Genomic DNA, 18,575 nt, shown 5'->3' on the forward strand with positions numbered 1-18,575 from the left:
TACTCATAAAATATTTTGCTATATAATATAGCACAATATTGTGCTATATTATATAGCACAATCTACATGCACCGCAGCATGTAGATTGTTGGATACATATTTAATTAACCAGTATTTGAGAGTTAAAGCAGATCGGCAGAAAATAAAAGATAACAGAAATGGTACTCATAAAATATTGTGCTATAAAATATAGCACAATATTGTGCTATATTATATAGCGCAATCTACATGCACCGCAGCATGTAGATTGTTGGATACATATTTAATTAACCAGTATTTGAGAGTTAAAGCAGATCGGCAGAAAATAAAAGATAACAGAAATGGTACTCATAAAATATTGTGCTATAAAATATAGCACAATATTGTTCTATATTATATAGCGCAATCTACATGCACCGCAGCATGTAGATTGTTGGATACATATTTAATTAACCAGTATTTGAGAGTTAAAGCAGATCGGCAGAAAATAAAAGATAACAGAAATGGTACTCATAAAATATTGTGCTATAAAATATAGCACAATATTGTGCTATATTATATAGCACAATCTACATAGCACAATCTACATGCACCGCAGCATGTAGATTGTTGGATAAATATTTAATTAACCAGTATTTGAGAGTTAAAGCAGATCGGCAGAAAATAAAAGATAACAGAAATGGTACTCATAAAATATTGTGCTATATTATATAGCACAATATTGTACTATATTATATAGCACAATCTACATGCACCGCAGCATGTAGATTGTTGGATACATATTTAATTAACCAGTATTTGAGAGTTAAAGCAGATCGGCAGAAAATAAAAGATAACAGAAATGGTACTCATAAAATATTGTGCTATATAATATAGCACAATATTGTACTATATTATATAGCACAATCTACATAGCACAATCTACATGCACCGCAGCATGTAGATTGTTGAATACATATTTAATTAACCAGTATTTGAGAGTTAAAGCAGATCGGCAGAAAATAAAAGATAACAGAAATGGTACTCATAAAATATTGTGCTATATAATATAGGACAATATTGTGCTATATTATATAGCACAATCTACATGCACCGCAGCATGTAGATTGTTGGATACATATTTAATTAACCAGTATTCGAGAGTTAAAGCAGATCGGCAGAAAATAAAAGATAACAGAAATGGTACTCATAAAATATTGTGCTATATAATATAGCACAATATTGTACTATATTATATAGCACAATCTACATGCACCGCCAGCATGTAGATTGTTGGATAAATATTTAATTAACCAGTATTTGAGAGTTAAAGCAGATCGGCAGAAAATAAAAGATAACAGAAATGGTACTCATAAAATATTGTGCTATATAATATAGCAATATTGTGCTATATTATATAGCACAATCACATAGCACAATTGGATACATATTTAATTAACCAGTATTTGAGAGTTAAACCAGATCGGCAGAAAATAAAAGATAACAGAAATGGTACTCATAAAATATTGTGCTATAAAATATATCACAATATTGTGCTATAGTATATAGCACAATCTACATGCACCGCAGCATGTAGATTGTTGGATACATATTTAATTAACCAGTATTTGAGAGTTAAAGCAGATCGGCAGAAAATGAAAGATAACAGAAATGGTACTCATAAAATATTGTGCTATATAATATAGCACAATATTGTGCTATATTATATAGCACAATCTACATAGCACAATCTACATGCACCGCAGCATGTAGATTGTTGGATACATATTTAATTAACAAGTATTTGAGAGTTAAAGCAGATCGGCAGAAAATAAAAGATAACAGAAATGGTACTCATAAAATATTGTGCTATATAATATAGCACAATATTGTACTATATTATATAGCACAATCTACATAGCACAATCTACATGCACCGCAGCATGTAGATTGTTGGATAAATATTTAATTAACCAGTATTTGAGAGTTAAAGCAGATCGGCAGAAAATAAAAGATAACAGAAATGGTACTCATAAAATATTGTGCTATATAATATAGCACAATATTGTTATATATTATATAGCACAATCTACATAGCACAATTTACCTGCACCGCAGCATGTAGATTGTTGGATACATATTTAATTAACCAGTATTTGAGAGTTAAAGCAGATCGGCAGAAAATAAAAGATAACAGAAATGGTACTCATAAAATATTGTGCTATAAAATATAGCACAATATTGTGCTATATTATATAGCGCAATCTACATGCACCGCAGCATGTAGATTGTTGGATACATATTTAATTAACCAGTATTTGAGAGTTAAAGCAGATCGGCAGAAAATAAAAGATAACAGAAATGGTACTCATAAAATATTGTGCTATATAATATAGCACAATATTGTTCTATATTATATAGCACAATCTACATGCACCGCAGCATGTAGATTGTTGGATACATATCTAATTAACCAGTATTTGAGAGTTAAAGCAGATCGGCAGAAAATAAAAGATAACAGAAATGGTACTCATAAAATATTGTGCTATATAATATAGCACAATATAGTACTATATTATATAGCACAATCTACATAGCACAATCTACATGCACCGCAGCATGTAGATTGTTGGATACATATTTAATTAACCAGTATTTGAGAGTTAAAGCAGATCGGCAGAAAATAAAAGATAACAGAAATGGTACTCATAAAATATTGTGCTATATAATATAGGACAATATTGTGCTATATTATATAGCACAATCTACATGCACCGCAGCATGTATATTGTTGGATACATATTTAATTAACCAGTATTTGAGAGTTAAAGCAGATCGGCAGAAAATAAAAGATAACAGAAATGGTACTCATAAAATATTGTGCTATATAATATAGCACAATATTGTACTATATTATATAGCACAATCTACATAGCACAATCTACATGCACCGCAGCATGTAGATTGTTGGATAAATATTTAATTAACCAGTATTTGAGAGTTAAAGCAGATCGGCAGAAAATAAAAGATAACAGAAATGGTACTCATAAAATATTGTGCTATATAATATAGCACAATATTGTGCTATATTATATAGCACAATCTACATAGCACAATTTATATGCACCGCAGCATGTAGATTGTTGGATACATATTTAATTAACCAGTATTTGAGAGTTAAAGCAGATCGGCAGAAAATAAAAGATAACAGAAATGGTACTCATAAAATATTGTGCTATATAATATAGCACAATTACTTACTTACTTAGACTTAGGTCCTCCTACGCCTGGGGGCGCATAAGGCAGCAACAGTGAGTCGCCACGACGACCTGTCCTGAGCCTTCAACCATAGCTCCTCCAACGAGGACCTCGCCAGCTTCGCCTCCTTCATTAGCGACCTGCCAAGGGTCATTTTCGGTCTCCCTGATTTGCGGAGACCGGGGGGTGTCCAACACCATACATCGTGCGGCAGCCTTCCTTCCCCCATTCGCACCATATGCCCCCAATACATCCATCGCCGCTTTCTAATAAGATCAAGGATGGGGGTATGATTTGTCATATGATAGATTTCATCATTTCGTATTCTTTCTGTCCAATGTATATTTAGGATAGACCTTAGGCAATTATTGTCGAATGCCTGGAGTCGTCGTTCTAGTTGAGCAGTGATCCTCCAACTTTCGCAGCCGTAAATAAGGACAGAGACCACATTGCTATTATAAATTTTAAGCTTTAACTTCTGGGAATGTTTATTATTTCTCCAAACATTTCTAAGGTAGCTGAAAGCAGACCCAGCCAATGTTATTCGGCACAGTATTTCTCTTTCGGAATTGGCATCTTGCGTAAGAATGCTGCCGAGATACTTGAACTCTCTCACTTCCTCAATTTCCTCGTTGTTAACCAAAAGTCCTTCGGCTAAGTCAGGTATGACTGCATTCGACATGGATTTGGTCTTGTTAGCATTTATGGAGAGTCCGACAGCATTTGCCATACGACCGAGTTCATTAATGTTGCGTTGCATATCTTCTGGGTCGTGGGTAATAAGTGCAACATCGTCAGCAAAATCACCATCATTGAGTTGTCTCAGTGGATTTAATTGTAGACCGCCACTAAAACTGCATCTACGGAGAGCAAAATCTATCACTATGGCAAACAGTAATGGTGATAGAATGCAGCCCTGCCTTACACCTGACTGAACAGAGAACCACTCCATTAGGCCACCCTCTGTCTGTACTGCGCATATGATATCATGGTATAGCGCTTTAATTATATTTACAATTTTGGTCGGAATTCCATAATGCACTAAAATCTTCCATATGGTTCCGCAATGTATCGAGTCGAAGGCTTTGAGAAAATCTATAAATACTATAAGTAGCTGAACTTGCCATTCATTGGATTCATCCAGCAGGACTTTCAGGCTAAATATCAAGTCACAACACGATCTATTCTGGCGGAATCCGTGCTGCTCATCTCTCAGAACTTTCTCCACTTTACTTTGAATCCTGTTAAGAATTATTTGGCACAGAACTTTGCTGCCAACAGACTGTAAAGCAATACCTCTCCAATTATCACACTTAGTCTTTTGTCCCTTTTTGAAGTTTTACAATTACTGCCTTCGACCATTCACTAGGGATTTTTTCTTCATCCCAAACACGGGAAAGAAGTTCAAATATGGGTTCGGCTAGGGCGCTTCTACCGTACTTCATAATTCTGGTGATATGCCATCATTGCCTGCAGCCTTTCCGTTTTTCAAAGTCTTTAGGTCCTCCTTGACTTCAATAAGTATGAGAGGTCCAGGACATATTCCAAGATCGAACAGTGGTTCTTCAGGGATATTTAAAGTAGTTGTGGGAGGCATCTGATTTAGTACCTCGCTAAAATGCTCTTTCCAGCGTCGGACTATATCATCAGTCTGGGTTAATAAAATGCCATCTTTGCTTTCAACTTGGGTCGACGACGCCTTTGAAATACCCGCCAACTGCTTCGTTATGGCATACACAGTACGGCTATCTCCCCGTCTAGCGACTGCCTCAGCCTGTTCGGCCATATTTTCGAGGTACATCCTCTTATCATCCCTGGTTGCTGCTTTGACTTGCTTATGGAGACGCTTGCACTGCGCTTTCAGGTTATCTACATATTCTCTAGAACAAGTCGTGCTATGGTCATACTTATCAACGAGGATTTTGAGTTGTGATCTTTGATCAATAATATCCCAGCTACTTTCAGATATCCACTGCTCTTTCTTCTTCCTGTTGTAGCCCACAACTTCTTGTGCAACCTCTTTCACGGTTTCTGCAATTTTTTTCCACTGACTATCAAGCGATACTTCGTCCCTTAGAAGGGAAAACTTGTTTGACAAAGCTGTAGTATACTTTTGCAATACGTTCGGGTCCTGCAATTTCCTCAAATTAAAGGTTTTCACTGGCCGCTGGGGCTTTGTCACAGTTTTTAGTTTCAGCTTGAACTTGACAACAGCAAGTTGGTGATCGGAATAACAGTCGGCACCTCGGATGGTTCTAACATCCTCTAAACATCGTCGCCTGCGCCTGTCAATTAGGATATGGTCTATTTTATTTCGTGTTACACCATCAGGCGAGTTCCATGTATACTTGTGAATCTGATTATGTGGAAACCATGTGGCGCCGACGATAAGTTCATGAGTAGCGCAAAAATCGATTAGTCGCACACCATTGTCATTAATTTCTCCCAGTCCATGTTTACCGAGGATAGTTGGGGAATAAGAAGCATCACCTCCAACTTTAGCATTAAAGTCCCCACACACAGTCACAATATCATGACGATGCGTTTTTGCAACAACATTCGATAACACACGATAAAAGTCATCTTTGGTTCGATCACAGGCATCATTCGTTGGGGTGTACACTACAATAACTGTCAATTTGGCCTGTGAAGTGGCGAAACGGGCACGAAGAATCCGCTCACCAATTGGTTCCCAGTCCATTAGGCATTTTTTGGCCCGATTACTTAGTGCCATTGCGACACCTGCTTCTTTTCTAGTCTCAAGTCCGGAATACAAGATGTGGTAAATCTCAGATTTCAAAGTCCCAAAACCAGTAAGCCTGGTCTCAGAAAGTCCAGCTATGTTAATACGGAATTTTTCAAGGGTTCTCATAACACTGTTGAGTTTTCCTGGCTGTGTTTCTTGATTAACTGTTATAACATTCCAATATCCAATACGAAAACAATCGGCCGTTTTCAATATAGCACAATATTGTGCTATATTATATAGCACAACCTACATAGCACAATCTACATGCACCGCAGCATGTAGATTGTTGGATACATATTTAATTAACCAGTATTTGAGAGTTAAAGCAGATCGGCAGAAAATAAAAGATAACAGAAATGGTACTCATAAAATATTGTGCTATATTATATAGCACAATATAGTTCTATATTATATAGCACAATCTACATGCACCGCAGCATGTAGATTGTTGGATACATATTTAATTAACCAGTATTTGAGAGTTAAAGCAGATCTGCAGAAAATAAAAGATAACAGAAATGGTACTCATAAAATATTGTGCTATATAATATAGCACAATATTGTTCTATATTATATAGCACAATCTACATGCACCGCAGCATGTAGATTGTTGGATACATATTTAATTAACCAGTAGTTGAGAGTTAAAGCAGATCGGCAGAAAATAAAAGATAACAGAAATGGTACTCATAAAATATTGTGCTATATAATATAGTACAATATTGTGCTATATTATATAGCACAATCTACATGCACCGTAGCATGTCGATTGTTGGATACATATTTAATTAACCAGTATTTGAGAGTTAAAGCAGATCGGCAGAAAATAAAAGATAACAGAAATGGTACTCATAAAATATTGTGCTATATAATATAGCACAATATTGTGCTATATTATATAGCACAATCTACATAGCACAATCTACATGCACCGCAGCATTTAGATTGTTGGATACATATTTAATTAACCAGTATTTGAGAGTTAAAGCAGATCAGCAGAAAATAAAAGATAACAGAAATGGTACTCATAAAATATTGTGCTATAAAATATAGCACAATATTGTGCTATATTATATAGCACAATCTACATAGCACAATCTAAATGCACCGCAGCATGTAGATTGTTGGATACATATTTAATTAACCAGTATTTGAGAGTTAAAGCAGATCGGCAGAAAATAAAAGATAACAGAAATGGTACTCATAAAATATTGTGCTATAAAATATAGCACAATATTGTGCTATATTATATAGCACAATCTACATAGCACAATCGACATGCACCGCAGCATGTAGATTGTTGGATACATATTTAATTAACCAGTATTTGAGAGTTAAAGCAGATCGGCAGAAAATAAAAGATAACAGAAATGGTACTCATAAAATATTGTGCTATATAATATAGTACAATATTGTGCTATATTATATAGCACAATCTACATTCACCGTAGCATGTAGATTGTTGGATACATATTTAATTAACCAGTATTTGAGAGTTAAAGTAGATCGGCAGAAAATAAAAGATAACAGAAATGGTACTCATAAAATATTGTGCTATATAATATAGCACAATATTGTACTATATTATATAGCACAATCTGCATAGCACAATCTACATGCACCGCAGCATGTAGATTGTTGGATACATATCTAATTAACCAGTATTTGAGAGTTAAAGCAGATCGGCAGAAAATAAAAGATAACAGAAATGGTACTCATAAAATATTGTGCTATATAATATAGCACAATATAGTACTATATTATATAGCACAATCATAGCACAATCTACATGCACCGCAGCATGTAGATTGTTGGATACATATTTAATTAACCAGTATTTGAGAGTTAAAGCAGATCGGCAGAAAATAAAAGATAACAGAACTGGTACTCATAATATAGTGTTATATATAATATATCACAATATTGTGCTATATTAGATAGCACAATCTACATGCACCGCAGCATGTAGATTGTTGGATACATATTTAATTAACACGTAGTTGAGAGTTAAAGCAGATCGGCAGAAAATAAAAGATAACAGAAATGGTACTCATAAAACGATGTCATGTTTTCATCTTTTCTCTTCGAAAACCTAACGACCATTTTACCTATTTGTCAAAGCCATCAACATCTCGAAAATTTGACCTATTGACAAGGCCTATCTTTAAGGTTGTCAAATAATTTGGTCCTGACTCTACGAATCCAGTAATTTGAAAATCTGGCCGTGACTCCAGGGGTCCTAAGTTGAATAACTCTAGAATTACTATTAATGCGTTTAAATCCTTATATTCTTTAACTCAAAATACTCTTGAACAAGCACAATTTTAGAACAATAAGCAAACATAATGGAAAAATTTATATATTACACGTATCTCCCAAAACAAGTAGCAGCATTCCAATTCAAGTTTAGTGGCGACATGGTATCAAACACCTTTATAATTTTTCGTCAAGCAAATTTCGCAATTTATTTGAATTAATGGTCCGTTTTGAAAATACTTGTCGAGATTTCAAATCAAATTTCTACAATGAATTAAAATTGCTTAAATTATTTTTTGTTACATCAACATTTTGATATTCAATTAAAAGCAATTCCCTTGGGCGAAAAATCATATTGGTCTTCAGCACCAGGACAATGTTAAAATCCAAAAAGGCTAATCAGTAGCTTATATACAAGGATTCATAAATGTCAGACACTACAAGTGAAATGGAAAAAAATAAACTCAAAAACTTCGATGAAAAAGCAGCCTTTCTGTTACATGTTAGATTTTATAGTGTCTTTAAAAACTAGTCACCACCATATCTACGCTCAATTTTAATGTTACATTTATTCAGCATTTTGCAACAAGTTAAAAAATCGTTTTCCTACCGTTTTATGAATTGCAAAATCGCTCCTTTAAAATGCCTTTTTGTGTAATTATTGCGAAACTAACGACCTTTTTACACCAAGCGAAATTACACGAAAAGCAGGCGTTGAATTAGATTGTGAAGGTTCATCGAGAAATTACTTTCGTTCGATTTACGATTCCATAATTTTTCAATAAACTTTCATTTGTAAAGGCTCACTAACGGCATTTTGCATCACTATTTAATGTGGAACTATGGAACTGGAAGTTCTTTTCGAACATTTAGTTGAGACCATTGGTGCTTTTTTGTGAGTGAAGCCAATGGGCCTTTATAGCCTAATCCTCAATTCAGTCTTGCTAGTCCACCCATAAAGATAATAAAAACAATGCGCGCCTTGATGGAGTTAGACCAATACAGCCCTTGATTGCTATTTCTTTTGAAATCACTGGCTGATTTCTCCTGGAAAAGGCTCTGTCTCTACATGCCACATGAATTTTGATACTTTTTCCTTTCTTAGCCAAATTTACCCAAGATAAGCCGTCTCAGAAGTTTTGTGAGGAAACAATGTTGGAAAATGGCAGGAAATATTCCGAACTGAATTAAAAGGTTCGGTACCAGGGCAATTAAAATTCCAAATTTTGGATACAAGAATAAGGAAACACAAAATATAGACTAAAAAAAGATTTTGAGACAAAACAAAGAATTTTCTTATCAAAAAGCAGAAAGTATGCATGCACTGTTCATGGCTTTATCAAAACAATCAAAAATATGAACCGAACTGTTTGACGCTTAGCTGTTCACCCTGGAAATCGACACTCGCCAACACAAGGATTAAATACAATGAGTTGCTTTTCCATCACTGTCATCAATTTTTTTTTTAATTTCCACCAAAACATAATTCTCATTCTAAAACAATATGACCAAACAAGGATTAAAGACAATTCCAGTTTCTCTAATTAAAAATTAGTTTTGCACGTACCGCCTCTCATTAAAAATGTACACGTACATACTGTACACGTAAATGTACACGTACATTCTGTAACTTATGATGGCAGTAAATAGTAAAGTAGGGATGGGGATCACAGGGTTTGAGTTAGCATTGTGAAGTCGATATTTTTCTCTTTAGTGTTTGGTCTATGCCTTTTATGTCGACCTGAAACAGCATTTCAACCTCTTTATTTTGTGGTCGTTTCAAAAATGATACATGAACAGTCTTACAGCTAAATAGGGGAAGCTTGGCAAAAATTTGGCAGGTAAAGTAGGCAAGGTCACTTCAAGCTAATAGTCCTATTGGTTAGAGAATCCTGCTATTTTAACATCCATTTCATATAAAGTTCCTGAAAAGACAAGTATGAAGTGGTTTGTGGTAGGCTAAAAGAGGAAGATGGCATTGGTGATTTTCCTTTCCAACAGTAGCGCCAGTTTTTATTCTTTTAAGTTTTTCAAGCTCTTTGTTCCCAGGTTTAGTAGATCAGCACGAAGAATTAAATATGAATGAAGAAGTATAATAATTAATTGCTACGATTTATTGCTTATTGGAATGTATTACAACATCCTTAACATATATGATTGAAGAAGAATAATGAATTGTAAAGATTTATTGTTTATTGGAATTTAACGTCTTCACAACGGCTATAACAAAAACGATCAAAATAGAAGAATAATGAATTGTTAAGATTCATTGTTTATCAGAATGTATAACGTCTCACATTCTACACTACAGCGTTACATTGTTACAACGTTTTGTAACAAGATTTTGTTTTTGGCAGGTAAAGTAGGCAAGGTCACTTGAAGCTAATAGTCCTAACGTCTTCACAACGTCTATAACAAAAACGATCAAAAAAGAAGAATAATGAATTGTTAAGATTCATTGTTTATTAGAATGTATAATAACGTTTCACATTCTACATTACAGCGTTACATTGTTACAACGTCTTGTATTGTTTCTCAGTCACTATTTTCTTTGAGTAATCTTGATAGACGAATCTGAAGAAAAAATAGAGGGATCAAGCTTTTCGGCTGAGAAGCTTAAACATATTTTTAAAAACAACATTATGGAATCTAAGCCATATTTAATTTATCAAAAAAGAATATTGTCCTCGAAAAAAAAAAACATTTTTTCTTAGTTTTTAAAACTCATTCAGTGCCAAAAATGAGTTAAGACTCTAGACAGTTGGGAAAAATTCGTTTCCAAAACTTTCGTACAAGGTCAAGCTACTAACGTTTACTTAAAGGATATGCTATTTTGAAATTTTTTCTATCCTTTACTACTAAAGGCATAAATAATACCCGATTGATTACACCCTTAATATATGTTAGTACTTTTTATTTAGTTTTTTTTTTCTCAATTTTGGTATATTCATTATAAGACATATCTTATTAGCTTGTTTTTGAACAGTTTCCATCACATCATATTTTAATTAATCGTTTTACACGTCTTTTCCTTTTTCTTTAGTAGTTCGTCATTTTTAAATTTATTATTATATTTACTTTGAAAATAGAAAAAAAAGAACAATAATGCGTTTTATATCATATTATTATCTTTTATCGCCATATTACCGTCGTTTTATCGTTAAAAAAAACAACGTTTTATCGCCATATCACCGTTGTACGTCGCATTCATCAAGTTTTACGGATGAATGATGATATATCGGCAATGATTGGGCATTTTGATAATTCATATGGGGCCAAGCAAAAAGCAGGTCGTCACTCAATTGGATGAGAAGAGATCAAAAGGAAGGACTTGAAGGAAACTGGAACCCATGGGAGGGGCTAAAGAGAGACGATTCGAATAGATTGGGGTTGTGCAGGAGCATACCCAGCTTTGTTGATCTCTAGAGAGTTAGTGCTGCAGTGAGTTTTAATAATAGTAGTAAACGTTTCTGTGAAGGAGCGTCCTCAGGGCAGTTCTTCGAACGGGCAATACTCCAACCTATAGCCGCTATATGTAGGCATGTTTAAATCTATACATAAATAACAGGACAATATATTTAATAATTTTTTTCGTTCAATTTTTAAGTTTACCAAAACAGATATACACAATTTCCGCTTATGAATAAGGATATACGGCTTTACTTTAAATAACAAAACAAAAGAAAACGTTATAACGCAAGTTCATCCATGACGAAACACAAAATCAACAAATTTAATCTACTCCTGCAAAACCCTCCGCTCCTTCTAAAGCAATAAGTAATTTGTCTCGTAACTCCTCATAGGATTCATAAGGTGGCAAGTCAATTCGATTGAAGCATGTATGAGCCCTTGGGAAATTGCACTTCTCTCCCCATTTCTCAATGGTAAATAGCTGTGGTCCATTGCTTCCGTAGAGTTCTTTAAAACCGTTCATAGGTACACGTGAGGTACCAGTTACAAATTGAAGTAACCTTGCTCTTTGTTCTCCCGTAAAAGAGAGTACAGCCTATAAAAGAAAAAATAAAATCGTCAAATAAAAACCAACAAGGCAAAATAACTAGCAGAAAATTTATTTATTTGGCTTTTGTCAGTCACACTTTTATTTTTCAACTATAGTTAGATGTGATTTCCTGAGGCCATAATAATTTAAATCATTCAATCAAAATGAAAACCACACCTTGGAACATTAAAACGTTAAAAAACAACTTGTTTGATCGACATTTTGATTGACGAATTTAGACGCTTCGAAGTGTACTTATGAAAACTGAGTTTTCATAAGTATGAGTTTTGGAAACTCATATCCCATAGGCATAAAACATGAAAAAAGGTGATATAAAATCACCTAACTCAAGCAGTTTGTGACACTTTGGATGGGAAGGAAGACTTTTTTGATAGGAAGTGACAGTACTCAAAGGATTAAAAAATTATAAGACCCCAGGCGTTGATAGCGTGGTAAACAAGTTTTTTAGATATAGTAGTAATGAAGTTAGAGATAAATTACTGAACATTATGAATTTTATTTTTGAAAAAAAGGGAAAGTACCTACACATTGTAGCAAAACTTTAATTAAACTTCTCTATGAGAAAGGTGATTGCGGTAATTATAGAGGGATTATATATATATATATATATATATATATATATATATATATCATATATATATCATATATATGATATATATATATATATATATCATATATATATATATATATATATATATATATATATATATATATATATATATATATATTATATATATATATATATATATATAGATATGTATCATAGGCAGCTCAATAGCGCTGCCTAAGTAAAAAACGATGTTGGCACAATGTATTTTTTTTTGGTTTCCATACCAGGGCACTTCATATCGAAGGATTTGTCGTAGAAACTTGGAAAAGGGCTCATTCGATTGGAAATTGGAGTGACTAGTGCCCTTTGTAATAGTCGAAAGTGATTGGAAGGTAACTAACACCCCTTTTCCCTAAACACACCCACCATTTCCCTAAACACATCCAATCAAAATTTTGAGATAGCCATTTTGTTCAGCGTAGTTGATTTCCAGATAGAAAATATGTTTTTGAAGAGGTCACTCCCCCAAAACCCTCAGGGCAAGGGTTTTAAGTTATGCCCTGGGGGCATATAAGAACGATGTTGGCACAATGTATTTTCTATTATTTTTTTTTCCTTTAGACCAGGGCACTTCCCATCGAAGAAGTTGTCATAGAAACTTCGAAAAGGGCTCATACAATTGGAAATTGGAGGGGCTTGTGCCCTTTTTGATAGTCGAAAGGGATTGTAAGACAACTTACACCCCTTCCAAGCCCACCATTTCACGGAACACATCCAATCAAAATTTTGAGAAAGCCATTTTGTTCAGCGCAGTTGGTTTCCAGATAGAAATTATGTTTTTGAGGAGGACTCTCCCCCACAGTCATAAGCCAATAGGTTTAAGCTATGCTCTAGGGGCATACGAGGTTTTTATATGAGGTATTGTCGTATAAACACCAACAAAGGCTCATTCGATTGGAAATTCAAAGGGCTAATGGCCTTTTTAATAGTCCAAAGTAATTGGAGGGCAACTAACCCCCCTCTCACACCCACCATTCCCCCAAACACATCCAATCAAAATTTTGAGATAACCATTTTATTTAACTTAGTTGAAAGCTCTGGCAACTAGGTCTTTGCGGATGACAACCCCCCTAATCCCCCAGGGCGAGGGTTGTAAGTTATCCCCTTGGGACATATAAGTGTTGATTGAAAGCGTTTTTGTAAAAATTCCAAAAGGGCTCATTCAATTGGAAATAAAGTGATTGGAAGGCAACTAACACCCCTTCCACGCCCACCATTTCCCCAAACACATCCAATCAAAATTTTTAAATATCCATTGATTGGAAATCGAAAGGCCTAGTGCCCTTTTTAATAGCCGTAAGTGACTGGAAGACTTGACATTTTTATAGTAAAGATCAATGTGGGTATAATGTATTACTTTTTTATTGTTGCTGTTGTTTACACCAGGGTACTTCGTATCGAAGGAGTTGTCTTAGGAACTTCGAAAAGGGCTCATTCGATTGAAAATAGAAAGGGCTAATGCCCATTTTAATAGTCAAACGTGATTGGACGGACACTAACTCCCCTCCCACGCCCATCCTCCCATTTGTCTTTATGTTTAAAAATTAAATGTTGCCTTAAGATTAAATCAAAATGCACTGTGTAAATGCTAATTCCCAATAAGGCATCTCAGCAGTATCCAAAGAACGACTGAGGGTATTATGTTTAAACTTTCGGGCTACTTCTGCTCTTAAAATTTAACCAAATCAAAATAGCGTAAGTTTATCCAAGCTATCAAAGAAAGTAAACAGATTTTTTTGCGAATGGTATCAAATTTTCCATTTCAGGTCAACTAGAGGAGGTAAAATTAAACACTTAACGCTACTAAATTAAACAGTACTATTTGTGTCCAAATTTTTAAAAGGGTGTATGTTATTAAAAATTGCTGAAGAGTATTCTCCAGCATACAAATAGCAGGCCAAACTATATAGTCTTTAAAAACGAAAAGATTTAAAGTGTTATTTTCTTTTTCCCTGAAAAGACTATGTCAATATAAAACGAATAGAAATTAATTAAAAATTTTTTTCCACAAAATAAGTTTTTAAAAGAAAAGTAAAAAACTCCATTAAATCAAAAATGAGCAAAAATAAAAGCAAATAATCTATCAAGCATTTAAATACCGCAAATCAGCATCGATAAATAAATGAAACCCAAAACGAACAGAAATTACAATAATTAACAAAGCCAAACCCTGAATAAGCAGAAATTAAAATGAGTTGGGCTCAAAACCCCTATGCCTTCCCAAGGCCAGAATATAATTTGTACTTTAATGAAAAAAATACTAATGAATGTGCATTGTCAGTTTAATATACATATACTGATATTTAGTAATCAAAATGTTAATATTACTTGATTTATTAAAGTTATAAAAGCAAAAAACATTTATATTTTCTCATAGAGAAGTTTAATTAAAGCTTTACTGCAATGTGTAGGTACTTCCCCCTTTTCAGAAATCATATTCATAATCATGGGCCAATCTTGGTTACAACACGTTTTCAGCACTTGGCGATGCTCTTCTATCAACAAGAGTCGAAATCCTGCACAGACAGTCTCAAGCCTATTACATCCGACCCATTACATATTCATGCCTACAAATACGATGCTACTACGGGGAGGCAACACTTAGCAGATTAAACAGCTAGGAAGAGATTTTTCAGCCCGAAAACGCCGACAATAACAGACAAAGCGCAGAGAAATTATCCCATACGAATGCTGTGTCGTTTACTAGGCTATAATTACCTCGAGGGGCGCCATTCCTCAAGTGGCACCACTCCTGACCGCATGGTCCCCAGTCCTGCAGGTACCCCAACAAGTTCGAGGGAGCACATCAGATTCATCATTGTATTTCATCAGATATCTTTAAAACAACTACACTCTTATAGGTAATTTTTTTTTATAATTATTATTAATATTCGAATTTACAGTTTACCAATCTCCTTGGAAACCATTCGAAGAAAGCCAGCGGGAACAATGCAGGCAGGCATACATATTATTTTTTTCAGAGGGGGGGGGGTATTCTGGAGGGAATCGTAAAAAATAAATAACAATAATAACAGAAAAAATGAAAACTGCATGGAAGATACGGGATACTATGGAAAAACCACCTGAGTTTAACAGTTTTGAAGAGAAGGGCCAGAAGAGCCCCAGTATGCGTGTCTGGATCCAAACTCGTCCTGTCACATTAAAGCCGAACCATTTCCACTCTTAACACCGATTTTCCAAAAGTTCTCTATAACAACGGGACGTTAAGCCCTCCCAGAACGAACCTCAAATGGGGTTCCTTCCAATTCTCCAATTCGATTATAGCAAATAAATTCGTATCTCCTGAAATAAAGTAGACAACGAAGTGAGTAATTTATATCCGTGTGGTACATTGACTCTTTATAGGTCAATTCTTTTACGCTCAAAAAGTTTCCATCGCGCTCGGTCATCCCTAGGGATTCTTTTCCCCATTTCGAAAAAATCCTATACTGAAGATCCTCACCTCTTATAAATTAGAAAATCTTCTTGGAACGATGCAGTTAATAGCTTGGGATGAAGATTTATCCCATTTTGACCGTCAATTATACAGGATTCATCATCCATACTGTTATAATCAGAACATGGCACTTTTTGTACAAGGATTTTCTACATGACTTTTATAATGAACATACGGTATTTTACGTGATTTCAATGTCCATTACAGCAAAAAAAAGAGGTTAAAAACGACACTAGAAATATAATTTCAATTCGGATCAGAATTAGCCAATTGCAAAATATAATTACGAATGGATCTAGCAATAGTTAAAACTCAATGTAAGATAAATCTTATTATCGATGGTGTTAAAGCGAAAATTAATCACCCTGATCTCTATTATTGACTTATTGACTTTTTTTTTACTATTTTATTATGACCTTTTTTATGTTGACTTTTTATTATTGACTATTATTGACTTATCCATCAAATCCATTTTGTTGCTACTATGTTGGCTTTACACAACGAAAGTAATTAACATGGAAAAAATGTGACGTAAAATTTCTCTCTAAAGCTCGAGCCTACTTGGCAGTACCTGCGTTACGGACAAAATTTGATCCGTAAGATTACATAACGTCACATAGTCTTAATTCATGCTATTGCCAAAAGTTCTACGGTATAGTCAGAAAGCATTACCTGAAAGTCTGTTACGCGGACATGTTAATATTACATGCGTGCATTTTTATGCTCTCTTAAACCTGTTTCTGACTTTGCATTGTTAAATGTTCTAATTGAAGTCCCCGTTATTCATTCTCCTAACTATCTACGACGGCTATCTAACTATCTATCTAAACTCTCTAACTATCTAAAGACGAGAGTAAACCTGGTCTAAGTTTGTTAGAGTTCTCAGATTACCAACATAATTTCTTTAATTGGCAAGTACGTCCTTTATCAAATGTTTAGTATTTTCTAAACGACATTTCAACCAATGACTTTGATCATAATTAGTTTGCTCCACCTGAATTAAGGCTCTTTGTTAAGGTGTTGTGCTATTACGTATGGTAAGTTACGTTCTTTCTGTTTTCTCTTTAAGAGGTGTTAATGAGGTCTTTATGAAGGTTTATGAAGCTTCATAAGGTTTTTATAAAGCTTTTTTTTGTCTTTTACCTTTTACACAGATGAGTGAATAGCTAAACCTTAAATACTAAAGACCCTTGAGAAGAAGCAGAAAATGATGAAATAATCTAGAACGTACCCCCAAAGGATAAAAATTTTTATTATAAGCTGAATTTAGCGTAATACGTGAGAAAAAAAAAAAAAAAAAAAAAAAAACAAAAAAAAAACAAGGAGAACAAAGTAAAAGTAAATGTAATTTCAACCAAATACAAATAATGACAATTGTAATTTCGAATCAAAAAAAATAAATAAAGACAACGTTAAAAGTAAACACCCTTAAACAGAAATTTCATCTAATGTGAAGAGTACAAGAAGTAGCTCACCTTCCAAAGCCATCGAACAACTACAAGATTTATATAATATTCCCTATTGTAGAATCCACCTAGCGGCGAAATTTCCACTATATAAAAAATGACATTTAGAAGAATTGGCACCTAATATGAAATGAGTAGAATAAGATGGCTTACCCTCCAAAACCACTGAATAACTATGTGATTTGCATGGTATTCTCCTTTGTAGAACGTATTTTGTTTCCAATCATTAACATCTATTTGACCAATACCACATAGAAGTAGTTCAATCTCATTTTCATCAAAAACTTTTAACTTTTCAAGGGATATGATTTCATTAAAACCCTCTAGGAATGCATTCATTTGAGACGTCACACGAGACACAAATCGCCATTGAATAACTGACCTGAAATACAAAATAGAATGCCATTATAAAAACAAATTAAGAATTTTTGAAAAATGGGTATATTCAAAGGAGGTAAAATCAAGTATGGCAACGGACTAGGTTGAGCAGGTCAAAATAAAGCTTAGGCACGAGCCACACCATAGTCAAATATGTTATTAGAAGTAAATGAAAAGATTTAAAAATAACAATTAAGACAAGATGCGAAAATATTGTTTAATAATTTCTTAGACCATTCTGCCTTTCCATTTACAGAATTTAATAAATGAGAATATAATGAAAACGGGTAAAATATTTTAAGCGAAACAGTCGACAAAACCAAAAAAAGGTAGCTAAAAACTTAAAATAATAAAGAGATTCAAATATTTCAACCTCACGCCGCTGAAGCCTTTTGAATATTTCGTCACGGCTTCCGGACGTG

At 34.1% G+C, this 18,575-nt stretch overlaps 2 protein-coding genes across 2 annotated transcripts in view; both read right to left on the minus strand.

Annotated features, from left to right (window-relative positions):
- Nucleotides 1-489: 489 nt before the first annotated feature.
- Nucleotides 490-9,037, minus strand: LOC148943442 (protein CFDP2-like). The gene is made up of 3 exons (XM_089101137.1): nt 9,029-9,037; nt 4,826-6,211; nt 490-504 (listed from the first exon to the last, which is right to left on the minus strand). The coding sequence occupies exons 1-3, from the start codon at nt 9,035-9,037 to the stop codon at nt 490-492; spliced, it is 1,410 nt and encodes a 469-aa protein (XP_088957263.1).
- Nucleotides 8,243-18,575, minus strand: part of Nedd4 (E3 ubiquitin-protein ligase Nedd4) — a 105,806-nt gene continuing 95,473 nt past the window's right edge. Inside the window, exons 14-15 of the mRNA XM_089101850.1 lie at nt 17,929-18,157; nt 8,243-12,227 (exon numbers count right to left, since the gene is read on the minus strand). Coding sequence (XP_088957976.1) covers nt 11,955-12,227; nt 17,929-18,157 — 502 coding nt within the window. The 3' untranslated portion in view covers nt 8,243-11,954. The remainder of the gene's footprint in view (nt 12,228-17,928; nt 18,158-18,575) is intronic.

Source organism: Artemia sp. Qi Xiang Cuo, chromosome 15 (assembly GCF_049724085.1).
Source record: "Artemia sp. Qi Xiang Cuo chromosome 15, ASM4972408v1, whole genome shotgun sequence".
Classification (NCBI taxonomy): domain Eukaryota; kingdom Metazoa; phylum Arthropoda; class Branchiopoda; order Anostraca; family Artemiidae; genus Artemia; species Artemia sp. Qi Xiang Cuo.